This window comes from Atractosteus spatula, chromosome 16 (assembly GCF_055471065.1).
Source record: "Atractosteus spatula isolate fAtrSpa1 chromosome 16, fAtrSpa1.hap1, whole genome shotgun sequence".
Lineage (NCBI taxonomy): Eukaryota > Metazoa > Chordata > Actinopteri > Semionotiformes > Lepisosteidae > Atractosteus > Atractosteus spatula.
The window spans coordinates 9152289-9166635 of NC_142721.1; the positions used below are offsets into that span (position 1 = coordinate 9152289).

The 14347-nt window shown below is 33.2% G+C and overlaps 1 protein-coding gene across 2 annotated transcripts in view; it reads right to left on the reverse strand.

Moving 5' to 3' along the window:
* Nucleotides 1–28: 28 nt before the first annotated feature.
* The window catches only part of syt9b (synaptotagmin IXb), a 33649-nt gene continuing 19330 nt past the window's right edge, over nucleotides 29–14347 (reverse strand). The window contains exons 4-7 of one of the 2 annotated variants that reach the window (XR_016094312.1): nucleotides 4146–4266; nucleotides 3091–3262; nucleotides 2505–2629; nucleotides 29–665 (exon numbers count right to left, since the gene is read on the reverse strand). Coding sequence is in view for 1 of the 2 variants with exons in the window: in XM_088934823.1 (XP_088790949.1) it covers nucleotides 591–665; nucleotides 2505–2634; nucleotides 3091–3262; nucleotides 4146–4266 (498 nt within the window). In the remaining variant the exon portion in view is untranslated. Of the gene's footprint in view, nucleotides 666–2504; nucleotides 2635–3090; nucleotides 3263–4145; nucleotides 4267–14347 lie in introns of both variants that reach the window. The other variant, XM_088934823.1, reaches the window with a different exon arrangement.

Below are 14347 nucleotides of genomic sequence, written 5' to 3' on the forward strand. Positions count from 1 at the left end.
CATTCTCAGGCACTCCAAAACACAAAGATTTTTTTTTTTTAGAAAAATGTATTAGGAACATTTTAAAGACCATATTACATACTAGTTCTATAAATAGCCACAGTACATTTTACTAGCGTTTATATCATACAATTTCACTGATTTCAAAACATTAACAGAAAGAGTCAATGAGAATTTCCTGCCAAAATGAAATCATGCACTATATTCAAAGAAAGTCAATACAAATGAGACACTTGTTGATATAATTAATAATGTGCAATGCAGACACATTATCAGATGTATACCAACACTATGTTGAAAACATTTACTTTAAGATGTAATGCTTCACAGAAACTAGAACGACTTTGTTAGTTTTAGCTATGTATAAAAAAGGAAGGATGGCTACTCAACATGCAACTGAATCAATGTCCCCATGCAAAGGAAACTCATGTAGGCATAGAAACATTTGCGTTCAAGTTTTCCCATGTGTATACATTTAAGATGAACACTTAATTCGATACAGAATCTTCCTCTCTGCAGTTGTCGACATCCAGATGTCGGATATCCGACATCCATTGTATTGTCCTCTGCGGTGACTGTGGCCTGTCCTCTTATGGGGAAGGAGGAGCCTTCAAAGAATTGCAGGAACCAGCTTGACTTCCACCTGTTGGTGCTTGTCCTACCCACTGAAAACAAGAAATTGCTTTGATTACTTCAGAAGACGTTGACGCATCTAATGAAACTGCTTTGCAGAATTAAATGAAAACAGAGCCTTGAAAAACTGAACATAAATACTAAGTTCAGGAATACCAAAGTGATTTATTGGGCAGAGACACACCCTACACAGATGAAAAGCTTTTCTAGTACAAAGAAGACTCATTGGGATAAAATCACACTTAATAGGTGTCTTTCTTACCCATGTCTGTTGTGTGTAGTTTTCTTATGTTGAAAATGGATGATCCATAAAGCAATGCAAAATTAAGATAATTGAAGCTGAGAAGTGGCTTTAAAGCTATACTGATTTATTTATGTAGACATATAAAGCTATTTTTAAAGGTTTTGTTCTGTTAAACTCCCTAATGCATTAAGCCACAGCTGCAACCTCAGACAATCTGATGACACTGCTTCCCTTTTTTACAGTACCTTTTCCTGCAAGTTAGAACATTTATTTTTAGACATTGTTTCCCACGATTCTATAAAGCTAAAACTTGAAACTTGAAAATCAGAAATGCAGTTTTTTCCAAACTGTTCCAGTACTGAAACAGACCCTGTTTCATACAATTGTGATTAAAATCAAATGAAAAAAATACATTCTGGATGCATGTTTTTTTCTGCTTTAATGGGTAACTTAAAGTTAGCAAGTGTAGCCTTGACTAAACTGGCCGCGGATGTGGTTTTTTAAATAATAGATGAGGAGCATGATCTCTGAGGGTTGCTGTGGCTTGGACGAACATTTCAAGCTAGTGAAGCATGCTCAGCATCAGACAAATGGAATGAAATCACTGCTTCTCTCTCTTATCTGCTGAGTAGGAACAGAGTTTAAATGCTAAATTTAAAAATCTTTTAAATAGCATTGGCTTTCTTTTTTAATATTAGTGATTTATACTGAATTGTGCTCATGCTTAAGCAATTACATGGGATGCTATATGCTAAATTATATATAATATGCCAATTATATTTTATAATAATAATAATATAATATTTTTTTAGTTGTAATATAATTAATGTATGATAATGGGGTAGAATGATTTATAGTTGATCTTCATAAGCAATACTAGTATATACTTTTTTACAGTTCTGTTGTAGATTGTAATCTATACTAATTTAAACATATTTCATATTTCAGATTAAGTCTTTATAGTGATCCATAATATATTAAAGCATAAATGAGATTATCATGGAAAATGACTTCGGTAAATTAAGTAATGTATATCATTTTCATTCGGCAGTAGTCTTTCATCAGTGATGGTACTCTGAAAAGTTTTTTAATTGTATTAATAAGGGTGTGCATACTGTACTGTATGTGTAGTGGTGGTTTGAGTACAATTATAGACCAATATCTCTACGGAATTATTACAACAACATGGAACTCTTTGACTGCAATCATTGCTGAATTAGCTATGTGTTGAATACTGACAGTTTACCCAAATGTTATCTGTAATTGAGGCTGTATAATAGTAAAATAATAATAAATTGACTATATATAAGGGTCAACAGGGGCAAAGTAGGCAAATATTTTTGTTTTTTTAACGGAAAACTTTTACATACAAGAACTGGAGATCTCAACATTGTATGTTTTGAAAATTCTTAACAATGTGGGATTTCATTCCAGGCCTGAAAATTTAGAAAAAGTTGACTTCTCTGTCCCATATTTAGAAATGATCAAATAAAACACCATTACCCAGACTGATGGTCAGTTAGTCTGCTTAGGAGTAAAAGGTTTATTAAAATTAGAGGATATCTATCATATGTATTTTGATCTACTTTAAAGTAAAGCTGGATGGATATAAAGTAAAAAATTATACCTCGACCAGGGGGTGCCAGTGGGCTATAGGTTTTCTAGGGTATGTCAGCATTTCATTCCAATGGTCACGACCCAGGCTGTCTGCATCGTTGCCCACTCGACATATGCCGATAACCTCGTTGTGACCTACACTGTGAAAACGGGGCATAATATTTTTTTCTTGAAAAATACTGTCAATATTTACAAAAAACCTAATGACACTTCCCTTAAATGTAGAATAACTAGTGGAATAAAAGTTATAATATTCAGTACCTCATGTAATTTCACACAATTTTTTTTGTCTTGTTTAACATGATTAAATCAACATAGTGCTATTTCTTCTTATTTCAGAAACCCAATCATGACAAAAACTGCTGTCAATTTAAAATACACAGTAGCACTTAGATTGTAATATTTAGACTTTCAAGAATTATGCTGAAGAGATGTAATGAGAGATTACTTTTGAGGGAAATACCACATTTCTAAAATGAAGGTGACCCTTGAGTCATTCATTGTACTATTTTCTGTATCACTCTTTTCTAGTTTTTTACTTTTTTGTGTATTTGTATTTTTTTTTAAGCCATGTAAAAATAATGCATGAATCTCACCGGTCATAGTCCATTACCGCTATCAAAAGGCTAATTTGGTCTATGTTTTCTGGAGGAACATCAAAAACTATGGCTTCATTGTAGACAGGGTTTAATGTGTTCCTTTTTGTAGATGTTTTCCTTTTCTTTAATCTCCGCCCTTCACACATGAGAGAAACCTTTACATAAGGATCTGGAAATAAACAAACAATTTTTACCCTGGAGACAGCAAACAGTGGTGCAAGTACAGTCAAGAACCAACCCTGAACACTTAACTTATTATTAGTCAAAAATATATACATCGACAATATAAAAATACATAATAATGACTTTTTATTTTCATTACTGATTTTTTTTTTATAGTTTGTCAAAATAATGTTAAACTCTATTTTAATTATGAAATATACCAAATAAATAATCTTTCCACCAGGGACCAACAGTCATTTTTTACACTCTCGAGTACTCTCTTTTAAATATAGTACCAATATACAGTATCGGTTTAGTCTGTGGAAATGTCTTTGACCCATCCAGGATATCTTCCAGGGGACATTACAAACCCTAGCTGTTGCATCTTACACGCTACGTGTAACACAGCCACACAGGATAATTGTTTTGAGAATTTTATCAGTTGTCTGGTTTTTATTTTGCTTGCAATGTCATGTTGCCATAAGCTTCAATGTGTACTATTTTTCTATTTATTAATGAAAAAATATGCATATCCCAGCAAATCAGGATCAGACCAAATGATTCACTCAACACCAATGGTCATTGCATTATTATGTGACTATAGGAAATGAATGTGTAGCAGCTCTTCAAAAAGCCTAACAGTAGGAAATCATGTCTTATATTTAATACCTATACCTCGATATGAAAGGCATCCCATGGACTTATCTTTGTTCACTCTCTCTTATCTATATGCAGTTATAATGCCAACTATTCTAATATCAATGAACATCCACCAAAAAGATCACGTAATCTCCTGCCGTATCTTTGATTTGCGTATCAATTAGTTAAACTTATCTATGGTACAAAAAAAGAAATGCTTCCAGAAATGATAATTAAGAATACTTTCTCACCCGATGCACCAGTAATGTCCATGGCTTTCAGATTTCTTGCTTTTATTATAGTTATAGTTAATCTCCCAGCAGTTGGAAGGTAACACAGAGAAAACATAAGATCCCCAAGGTCCACATTATCCTGTAATAGAAAGTAAGAAGCATGAGAATGAGAGGCCATTATTGGGAAGAAAAACTGTACTTAATTTTTTTTAATTCACACTGTTAAAAAGGGAAAGGATAACTGGTAATTCTGAAACCCCTTCAAAGATGTTTTATAATGAATACATTTCAAATGTAAATCACATTCTTGGAAATCCTCTTCTTCCATCTGAAGATTCTGTGAAATCACAAGAGCCACCTTCTCTTTCACATAAACTGGCGACATCTCCAGAGGGAATCCAATTATCACCATTCTTAAAATAAAATCTCTTAGAGATGTTGCATTTTAACTATACAGCACTGTGAATATATCTGAAATAGCTTGTAACCAACTCTCACAACATACAATACTAAGAACTATGTTTTAAGATATGCTTCTTTTCTTGTCAAAAATCTCAGATGTCTTTTAAGTGAAGTACTGAATCCATGATACTGTTTGATAATATACTCATATTACAAAGGAATAATACAATGTTTGGAAAAAGACAGTATATGATCTTTGCTATATCATTAAATAGGTTCTGAACTGAAGTTTGATTTATAATAATCAAATGTAACTTTACTAAAGTGGATTAGCAATTACTGTATGTTATATGCAGCATTGTATTGATTTATAAGATGTTTCTTGCGTTTGTAATCATTAAAACACAATATATACACAGTACATGGTCACAATATTTAAGCCCAGTAAAAATTGTCTGTGACAAACAGCCTAATTGTATCTCTCCTGGCGAAAGAACAGTCTGATCAAATAGCTTTTTTTTTCCTATGAGCTGGCACAGACATGCCTGAGGTCTCTTATTGCCGAAAATAGAATTTTACAGATCATGAGAAAAGGTCAGACTGGTACTCCACAGGGATTTGGTTATTATGGAGCGAGGTTACATTTGACAATTTGAGACAAATAAAGTAGATGTATGAGCCTAGCATCTACTGAACACCTTTCTCATCCATTCTGTAATATTCATATAAACCCTGAAATGGTTTTCCATTAATCAGACATTTAAACCAATACATAATGCCTTAAGAACATAGGTATCACACAAGGGGACGCAATTAAACTCATCTTGTTCATTTGCTTCATAGTTGCTTATCGATCACTGGGTCTCATCCAGCTTTTCTTGAAGGATCGCAGGGGATTGACTTCAATCCATTTAAAAGCACCTTAAAATGTGTATATTTTAGCATGTTTATCATCTTTTGTTTTCATTTATGTGATAGTGGAAGCATGAATTACAAAATAAAAACAATTTGTTCATCAGAATCAGAGATTAGTTAGACACTGATACATAAGCACAGCTTCCCATTTCTCTCAGTTATTGTGTCCATGTATAATCCCGATTCATAGCACATTTACATGAGGGGATGGATTTTATGGGAAAGAGATATTAAATGATTAAAATTTAGGGCATTAAATGTAGCCATACTCTCAGGTAAGGAATATTATGTTGTAAGCATTTTTAAAATCCTTAAAAATAAATATATTAATATATTTTCCATTTTTATTAAAAGATTTCTAATTTCCCTCCTCAATTATAAACCCTTTACATTTTTGTACTACGATCAGCTGTTGAATCATAGGGAGGCCTAAGCTAATTCTTAAAATTATGGACATACTTACTAAAGACATTCCAGGCAATTGTTTTAGTGCCGCCAAGAAATCAGAATACAGTATCCTCTAACATTACAAAAATAGCAGACACTCATAAAAGTTGTAAAACCATTAGGTGATCCTGCTGATGATATATTTTGAGGCTAATGCAGTATGAATGGTCAAGACTTTCATAACCAAGGAGTGTTCATTTAGACCTCTATTCAGAATGCATTTCAATTTAATCAAATAAGGAATGGATTCATGGGTGAAATGAGCATCACATCAAATTTCTTCAATGAGAAAAGACAGACAGCTCCTGACATCAGAGTTCCCATTATGAGCCTATGATTCAAACATATCACTTTCAAATCGTTTTGTCACATGCAGGTGAAACTTTCTTCAGTGGATGTTTTCATGCTGTAGAAATAGTAATGAAACCAGGGCTGTTCAAGTAGGAGTTACGGTAACTTGCCGCTGAGCAGCACCAATGCACTTAGCTTTTCACATGTTAAATGGAGGCTGGTCTGTGAAACCAGTTCCTCTTAGGCCGATAATGAAATTACCCACATCCATTTCCCAACTATAGGATGACAGTTACCTCCATTTTCATGAGCACTTAAACCAAGTCACTGGTAACATTATGGACAAAGTAGGCCATGTGTGTTATGGTCAATCAAATTACTGTTAAGCAGTGAGATTCAATATGCCTGGGAGAAAATGGAAGCAGTCAGTTATATAACACCTTCCCTGAAGGCTAATCTACTTTGTAGAGAAACTTAAAATAGAGAAGAGCCTGAGCATCAGTTTTTTGGTCAAGATGAGTAATGAAATATTTTTTGAATGATTTCTCAACATGAATAGTCCATTAGGCATGGTACAACTTAAAAGCAATATATTGTGTATGTATATATATGTAAAAAACATACAGTATACACCTGTACTGATGCAATATTTATTTCCTTTAAAAAAGTTATCTGTTTTATAAATTAGTAATACTTGTGAATGTGCAAAATTAAAAACCTTAAGGGTAATGACGAAGTCCTGGCAAGATGATTGTTTTTTTAAATTATTTACAGAAAAAAAAATTCAATGCCCCCTAATTTAATTCTCTCATAAAACAAAATAAAAATATTGATGGTACAGAAACCTCATCTTATAAGGTTTTTTTATTGCACTTCTGTTCTATGATTCCAAATACAATACATAGAAGATTGTCAAGCCTTGCACTGTTTACATTGTTTTGTGCCATTTCTATGGAGGTAAGGGGAAAATTCACAATGTGTTTCTTAACAGAGCTTATATTTTCCAGCTTTGAGATGTCTCTCTTTACAATTGCCAATCAACCGTAACATAATTGCCTTCAAGATTTATCAATGAGCAAAAAAGTCTCCAAAACACAAAAAAATTGGAGACTGTTCACTGTAAAAAAAACATAAACGTAGATTAATACTACCTGCTTATAATGAAATAACATTGCTCATTTGCATATTACTCTAAATGGTGGATGGAATGCATTGGCTTTGGTAAAGGAAAACAATTGCTTTATATAAATTGATATAAAGTATTGTCTCTCGCATCATTTTACTTTTTAAAAAAGCTACTTTTTTGAAAATTTGAGAACATATTGTGGTTACCAATGTGTACATGCCAATTTTATTCCTACCAAACTGCTATTTTTAATAGGAGACAAAATACTTTTTTGTGAGTAATTCTGTAAAAATGGTTTTAAGGCAAAATCCTAAAATTGGATTGCACTCGAGGAGGTTATTTAAAGTCTTCGCTCCCCTTCGATGTTTTTTTCATTTGATTGTTTTATAATATGGAATCATAATGTATTTAATTGGGATTTTTTTTGCAATTGATTAATACAGAGTACTCTATAATGTCAAAGTGAAAACAAAAATCTACTGATCCTCCTAATTAGAAATATAAATCAGAAAATAAATGATTGCAGTTATATTCCATCTTCACAAGTCTTCCATTCCCTGATGCAGCTAAGCATCATCATAGCACAATGGAACAAGTAATAGGTTTATTCCATGCTGAAAAGAGCATGGAATAAACCTATTACTTGTTCCTTTGTGGACTACGTGTGCTGACGCAGCTACCCACCTGAACTATCATAGCACGATGCTGACAACACCATGTTTTGCGGTAGGGATGTTGTTCTTAAGATGGTGTGCTGTGCTTGTACCAACCGTAGCGCTTATTATTAAGGCCAAAAAGTCAATTTTGGTCTCATCAGACCAGAGAATCTCTTTCACTTGGTCTCAGATACCTTCTGGCAAACTGATGTGAGTTTTTTTCAACAATGGTTTTTGTTTTACCAGTCTCCTATGAAACTTATACTTGTGAAGCAGTCACAGTCCTCTTGGTGGCCTTCCTGACTTGAGCCCTTCTCGCCATATACTCAGTTTTTGAGTATACCCTGTTCTACACAGATTCATAGTTATGCGATATTTTCTCCATTTATTTATAATGGACTTTTTACTGTGCTTTGGGGGATATTCAGTGCCTTGAAAATTTTCTTATACTCTTTCTCTGGTGCTTTTCAATGAATCTGCCCAGAATTTGCTTTGAAAGTTCAACTGTCTCCCTGATGTAGTTTTTGTTGGGAGCTGTATTAATCAACTGCATGACCTCCCAGAGATACAGCACTCATGTCAAATACCATAATACTACATAATCAACACAAGAACCATAGTTTTTTGTGTCAATTAATCGCCGAAAAACCACTTGTAATACATTATCAAAAGTGTTATTATATGTAAGCATAGCCATGTTTTTAAATAATCACAATCAGGTACATGTAATATATCCTTTTCCTTTTATCCACTAACTGGCTATATAATAATCATAGCCTTTATTTTAAAAGGTAAATAAGTATATATATAATAATGTCAATTAAATAAGTGTATTTTTGTGAGCATCAGTACACCTGTATATACAGAGAACCCTAAGTATGTAAGGCACTCTGTATGGTAAAAAATCTAGGGTTCTCTGTATTCACCTTGGCTACATTTGGAGAATCAAAGGTTACATGTAAATGTTTGCACAAAATGTATGTGGCGTTGTTATACAGCATTAAAATTTTGAATCTTCTGGGGATGTGTATGTAAATAATACTGTAAAACAGCATAATATTGATTATTAAGCAATTTTATAGTAATAAATAAATCTTTAGCTTACTGTTCCTGCATACTGTAGTCACATTTTTGCAAAATACAATTTTTTTGTTAAAAAAAAAAGTATACTGTTCAAAGAATTCATAAGACAAGTTGTATTTACTTTGCATCTAATTTTTTTAGGTAATATTTAATTTTTTACTGAGTGAGGAGGAGGTGACATGGAGGTGACAGAATTATGCTTGAAAAAATCTTGCACATTGTCATACAGATACTATTTGCTAAATATAGTAACACCCACTGTGTATACTACATTATATGCAACCAAAAAGAGCTACTTTAGGAGCATACCTTCTGTGAGTCAACTTAATGCTGTTGAGTTTCCAAAATTATTTTAATTTCTATATCTTAAACCTCTCTTAAATGAGGAGAGTTATTTCTGCATACATATATAAACAGAACTGCAATTCCTTTGGGCCATCTTGGCTATTTCTCCTTTTTAAACTTTCTATCCTCCCCAGGTTTTTAGAAGTTATATTTTACAAAAGAAAACTCTTGCTTATCCTTGTGAACATAAACTCCCTTAAACTAGTTACTAACACAGATGACACTATTTAATATGACAAAAAATAAAAAGGAAATAAGAATTACAGTAATGTTTAAATGTTTAGAAATGTTTAAGAAGTCACATTTGATAATGTACATTACCTGACACCTGAAGACTAAACCTTTCCTTCAATCAGTTGTATTAATCTACTTCTTCAAATTTCTCTTCTCATCCATTATACAGTGCTTTGTGTTTTGTCCATTATTAAAATCCATTATTATACATGACCTGTGTGGTGTATGAGGAGAGGAATATTTTTGAGGACATCTGATTTGGTTGGTTATTTTCTTAATTACTTGCCGAGATCAGAAATACAAAACAAGAAAAAGGTTACAGTGTATTGATTGATCTGAAAAACACAATAGTTTGAAGATCAGTATAAAATATCTTAATAGGATACTTAGGGGAACAGAAACTGTAAAATCAGATGTACAAGTTTCCCTTGATACTAATGAATAAGAAAAAAACAGGATAAACAAAACAATTACTTGTTCTATTGAGGATGAATGATCTTGGGCCTAATTGGCATCCTTTATGGTTGTCTGCTTAATAAAAGGCTCCTCTCTTCTAGGTCCTCATTTATACCTTGTATAAGAAAACATCTTCACAAGAGCAGAGAAAGGGAAAGGCTGAATAATTTGATTCTTTTTCAAAGACAACTTCAAGCGCCACAAAGCCTAAAGAAAAGCATGGAAATTGCAAAGTGAAAGTGGTAACTACTAAAGAAATTTATCTAGGACATCTGCAGACCAATGGGCAACCCAGTATTTTACATCCATGTGTTTTTTGCAGTCTTACAAAGACTGTAAACTTAAAAAGACTGTAAACATATTATAGTGCTGTAGTTGCTGACATTTGACTTCTGACTTCTTTTGCAGCTGCCCTCAATGTGTATAGCCAGATTGATTGGAGGTATAGATCCTTTATATCTGTTTATATTGAATCTGTTTTCCTTTTATAATACAGTGCTTACCTCTAGATATCCCTCTCTTACTGAATGTGCCAGAAATGTGAGCTTTGCAATGAGGCTTATTAAATTATTTATCCATATAATCATGACAAACCTACTCATGTCCCATATGTTGTTACTCAAGAGGGCTGTCCCAGTTCAGTGGCCTTAATGGGCTTCAGATGACCTAGAACCCAGGTCCCAGAATTATAGTCCCTTCTCTGCTCTGTAATAGAACTTTGGGATCTCAGATGTGTGGAACTGATTTTTATCTTTATGCCACATAGAAAAATTCTGATAAAGGTGCAGTTCAACTGGTAGGATATTGGCCTTGTCAAGGAGATTAGTCTTTGATCTTGAGCAAGGTAAAAAGGTACAGCAGCATTTAACCTAGTTACTATTTAATTTCCTTTGCCGTGGAGAACTGGTGGCAAAAACGCATAAGGAGCCAAGCACAATGCAAAAATTGAAGGAGAAAGATAGGTGTAATTGATGATACCTCATAGCTCTTTTGGTCTGCTTGTTCCTTCTCCTGTTTTTCAATTTAGTTTCCTAAGTATTGTCTCAGACACAGATTTGTAAACCCTTTTATCTTTTAATGTGATGTGTTAAACACCTATCTGCATTCCTGTTGTATAGTACCAATATTAAATATGAAAATATATACACATTTAGATTACGGTACTTTATATACAAGTATTAAAACACCTTAATTTAAAAAAGCAAATACAAGCGAATGTTGATCAAAAGGTTTAAAAATATGTCTAAAATATTAGGATGATAAATAATGGGAATTTAACAAACTGCAGTGGCAAGTTATTCCTGTTTTGGTGGATGGGGGGGGGGGGGTCAGTGTGGGAAGTAATAGTGGATTGCAGGACTCCAAGCAGTTTAAAACAGAATATAAGTCTTGGTTCTATCTCTATATATGTAGTCGAAACATAGCTTTCACTGCCATTCCAATTAAGGTCAGAGTTATGTATACTTCAGGATGGGCATTCATGAAATATTCACTGCTCTAAGTATACTTTCATGTCATTTTCTTTAAACTGAAGGCTTGAATCCAGGGGCAGAAAGAATTGTGTGTGGGGGTGCTTCTGTAATGGGAAATATAGACTACTGACAGTGGATGGGATATTGAAAGTACTGTATATTTCTTTGCTTGGACTAATGCTGTTTGAATTCTGGGTGTTCCCTTTACTAGATGAGATGTAAAAAATACTCAATCTGATATAATCATTAATTCCCTTTAAAGTGAAAAATTGCACAGCAAAAATAAATCAAATATGTTAATTTGAGAGATATATTGGTTACTGCATGTTGAACACTATAATTGTTGAAATGAAATTCAGTATTTCAGATGTACAGTACACCTGCAGGGGAATATTAGGAGCAGCTTATTATATGCAAATAAATGATTACATGCTGTATAAATGAGTCCTATTGTCCTTTCCACAGGGGTAAAACAAATAACAAATTTCTTCTTTTTAGCCATAGTCAATCCAGAAAAGAAATTAACAGCAGAGAGAATACACAAATTTTCTGATTCTGAAAATAGTCCACTACATAATGTATGATTAAAAAAAGCTTTCTATTGGAATGGCAGGAGACCTGATGGTAAATTAAGAAATTGACTTCATGATTGTGAATGAAAGAAGGCAGATATGCCTTGCTTGCTATTATTAGCAATATAGCAGTGTTGGTGTTGCATAAAGTAAGTTAATTTGTCAGCTAAAAAGAATTAGCAAAAACAAGAAGACACAGTCAGTTTGTTACAACAGAATGTTGATACAGATCCTGTTGACATGAGTTTAAAATCACTGATGACATGTGGATTTCTGGTTATCTTATCTGTGTGCATCTTTCTGACTGTTAGGAGATTGTACAACTCTGCTTTGGTGCTTTATTGGGGTAGGTACAGTATATTATACAGATGACAGTATAGATTGTTGCATGCATCTAATGGGGGAACAGAAAATAATTCCCAGATGTAGTGAACAAAGGTTGTGGATGGTTATTTAATTCCCAGATGTGTAAAGGCATTTCTTTAGAAGAAGCAGCTTAAAAGACTTGAATGGAAGACCCAGTCATCTGATCTAAACCCAACAGAACAATAAGAGGCATAGATTGAAAGTAAGACTGGAGGCAAAGCCACCAGCAAGAAAAAGTGGATTGAAATATCCCTCCTTATTTCTCCAGCCTTGCATTTCTGATTCATTTTGCAAGAAACACCGAAACAGACAGAATCGATATAGCAAATAAAGGATAGGTCAGATTAAATACAAATGGTAACCGATAAAATGCTAAATACTGAAATGACTACAGTAAATATATTTAAAGTCCTTCATAAAACACCCATTTTCATTCAGCACTGATGAATAATTGTCACAAATATGTACTGTAGCTTCTCTTAATGAAACTGGGATTAGAGCAAGGCACTGTTATTTGAGAAAAAATCCCTTTCAATCATCATTGTTATTATTACTGCCTATGATTTCCTGTTTGTTCGTAGAGTTTAGGCTACAGTTTCTTTTCATCATAAGCTCCTGTATGGTCTTTGTGCACAGCTTTAAATTAATACCTTAGACAAAACTACAGTGGTATTGATCATAAAGCACATAATGTAACAATATGAGGCAGAGTTACCATGATAGAAGAATTTGTAAAAAAGAAAGATTGTGAAAATCCCATTTTATGACTTCCAAAGCTAATTTATGCAATGCGATTTACAGCTGTTTCAGAAACCTCAGCTTCTTTTTCGAGTTGTGACATGTTTCGTTTTCTAATTACCTGACTCTTGTTTCTAACAGAAGGCTGGTAGAAAGCTAGAGCCAGATATTACAGAAGGTCATTTTTCTTTTGTCTATCTTGATCTCTATTCTCTTTATTCAAGTCAAATTATAATTCCAAAAGCTGTGCCAGTGAGACCATTGATCAAGGAAGTCATTTTATGTTTAAGATGACTTAATCCTCATGGTTTTCATACTTTTATATATAGTATATATATTTCTGACATCTAAATTACCCTGTAGTAAAAATGTATTTAATCTTTTTTTTTAAATATTTCCAACTGTTCTGTCTTATGTAAATTTATTATGACCTTTCCTTTAATATTGATTTCCCTCAGCTGCCTTCGGTATTTTAATGTCCAAAATGTAATAGGTTAAATTATGCCAGTTCACTATGTGTGTGGCCCAGGTGTTCTGAACAAAGCTAGGGTTAAATAAATATATAAACTACTGTAATGTGTAGACTATAGAGCCAAACAATACTTAAAATGTTTCAGGCTGCATGATTAATTTCACACTGCTCTACAATTACTGTATATGGTAAAAATGAGACTACATGAGCTTAGCTGCTCTTTCAAGGTACTTGAATAACATACAGAGTTCAATTGAACTTGAACCTTGAAAAACCTTATCACATGGTTTATATCATATATGATGGATAATTTTATTTATTTCTCAATAAACAGAAGAAAAAGAAACTCCGCTGAATTTCTACAGTTCTCGTCTCTGTGAACTCTCTCAGAGCAAGTAGTGTACCACTTACTGTACTTCCTTGCCTTGGAGGCTACAGCAAAGTATTTTTACATGTCAGCAGAGACTGTATCCAAGAGAACCTCATTGCTGAAAGGGATAAGAAGAGTAGATAGAGGTCCTCATCTAAGACTTTTACAATTGATCTTTTCACAATGATGTTGACCTTATCTGGTAAATATGACAATAAACAGAAAAATTGTGAATGAATTAAGAAGCAGTTTTACTCTTTAAAGGAGTAGCAGCT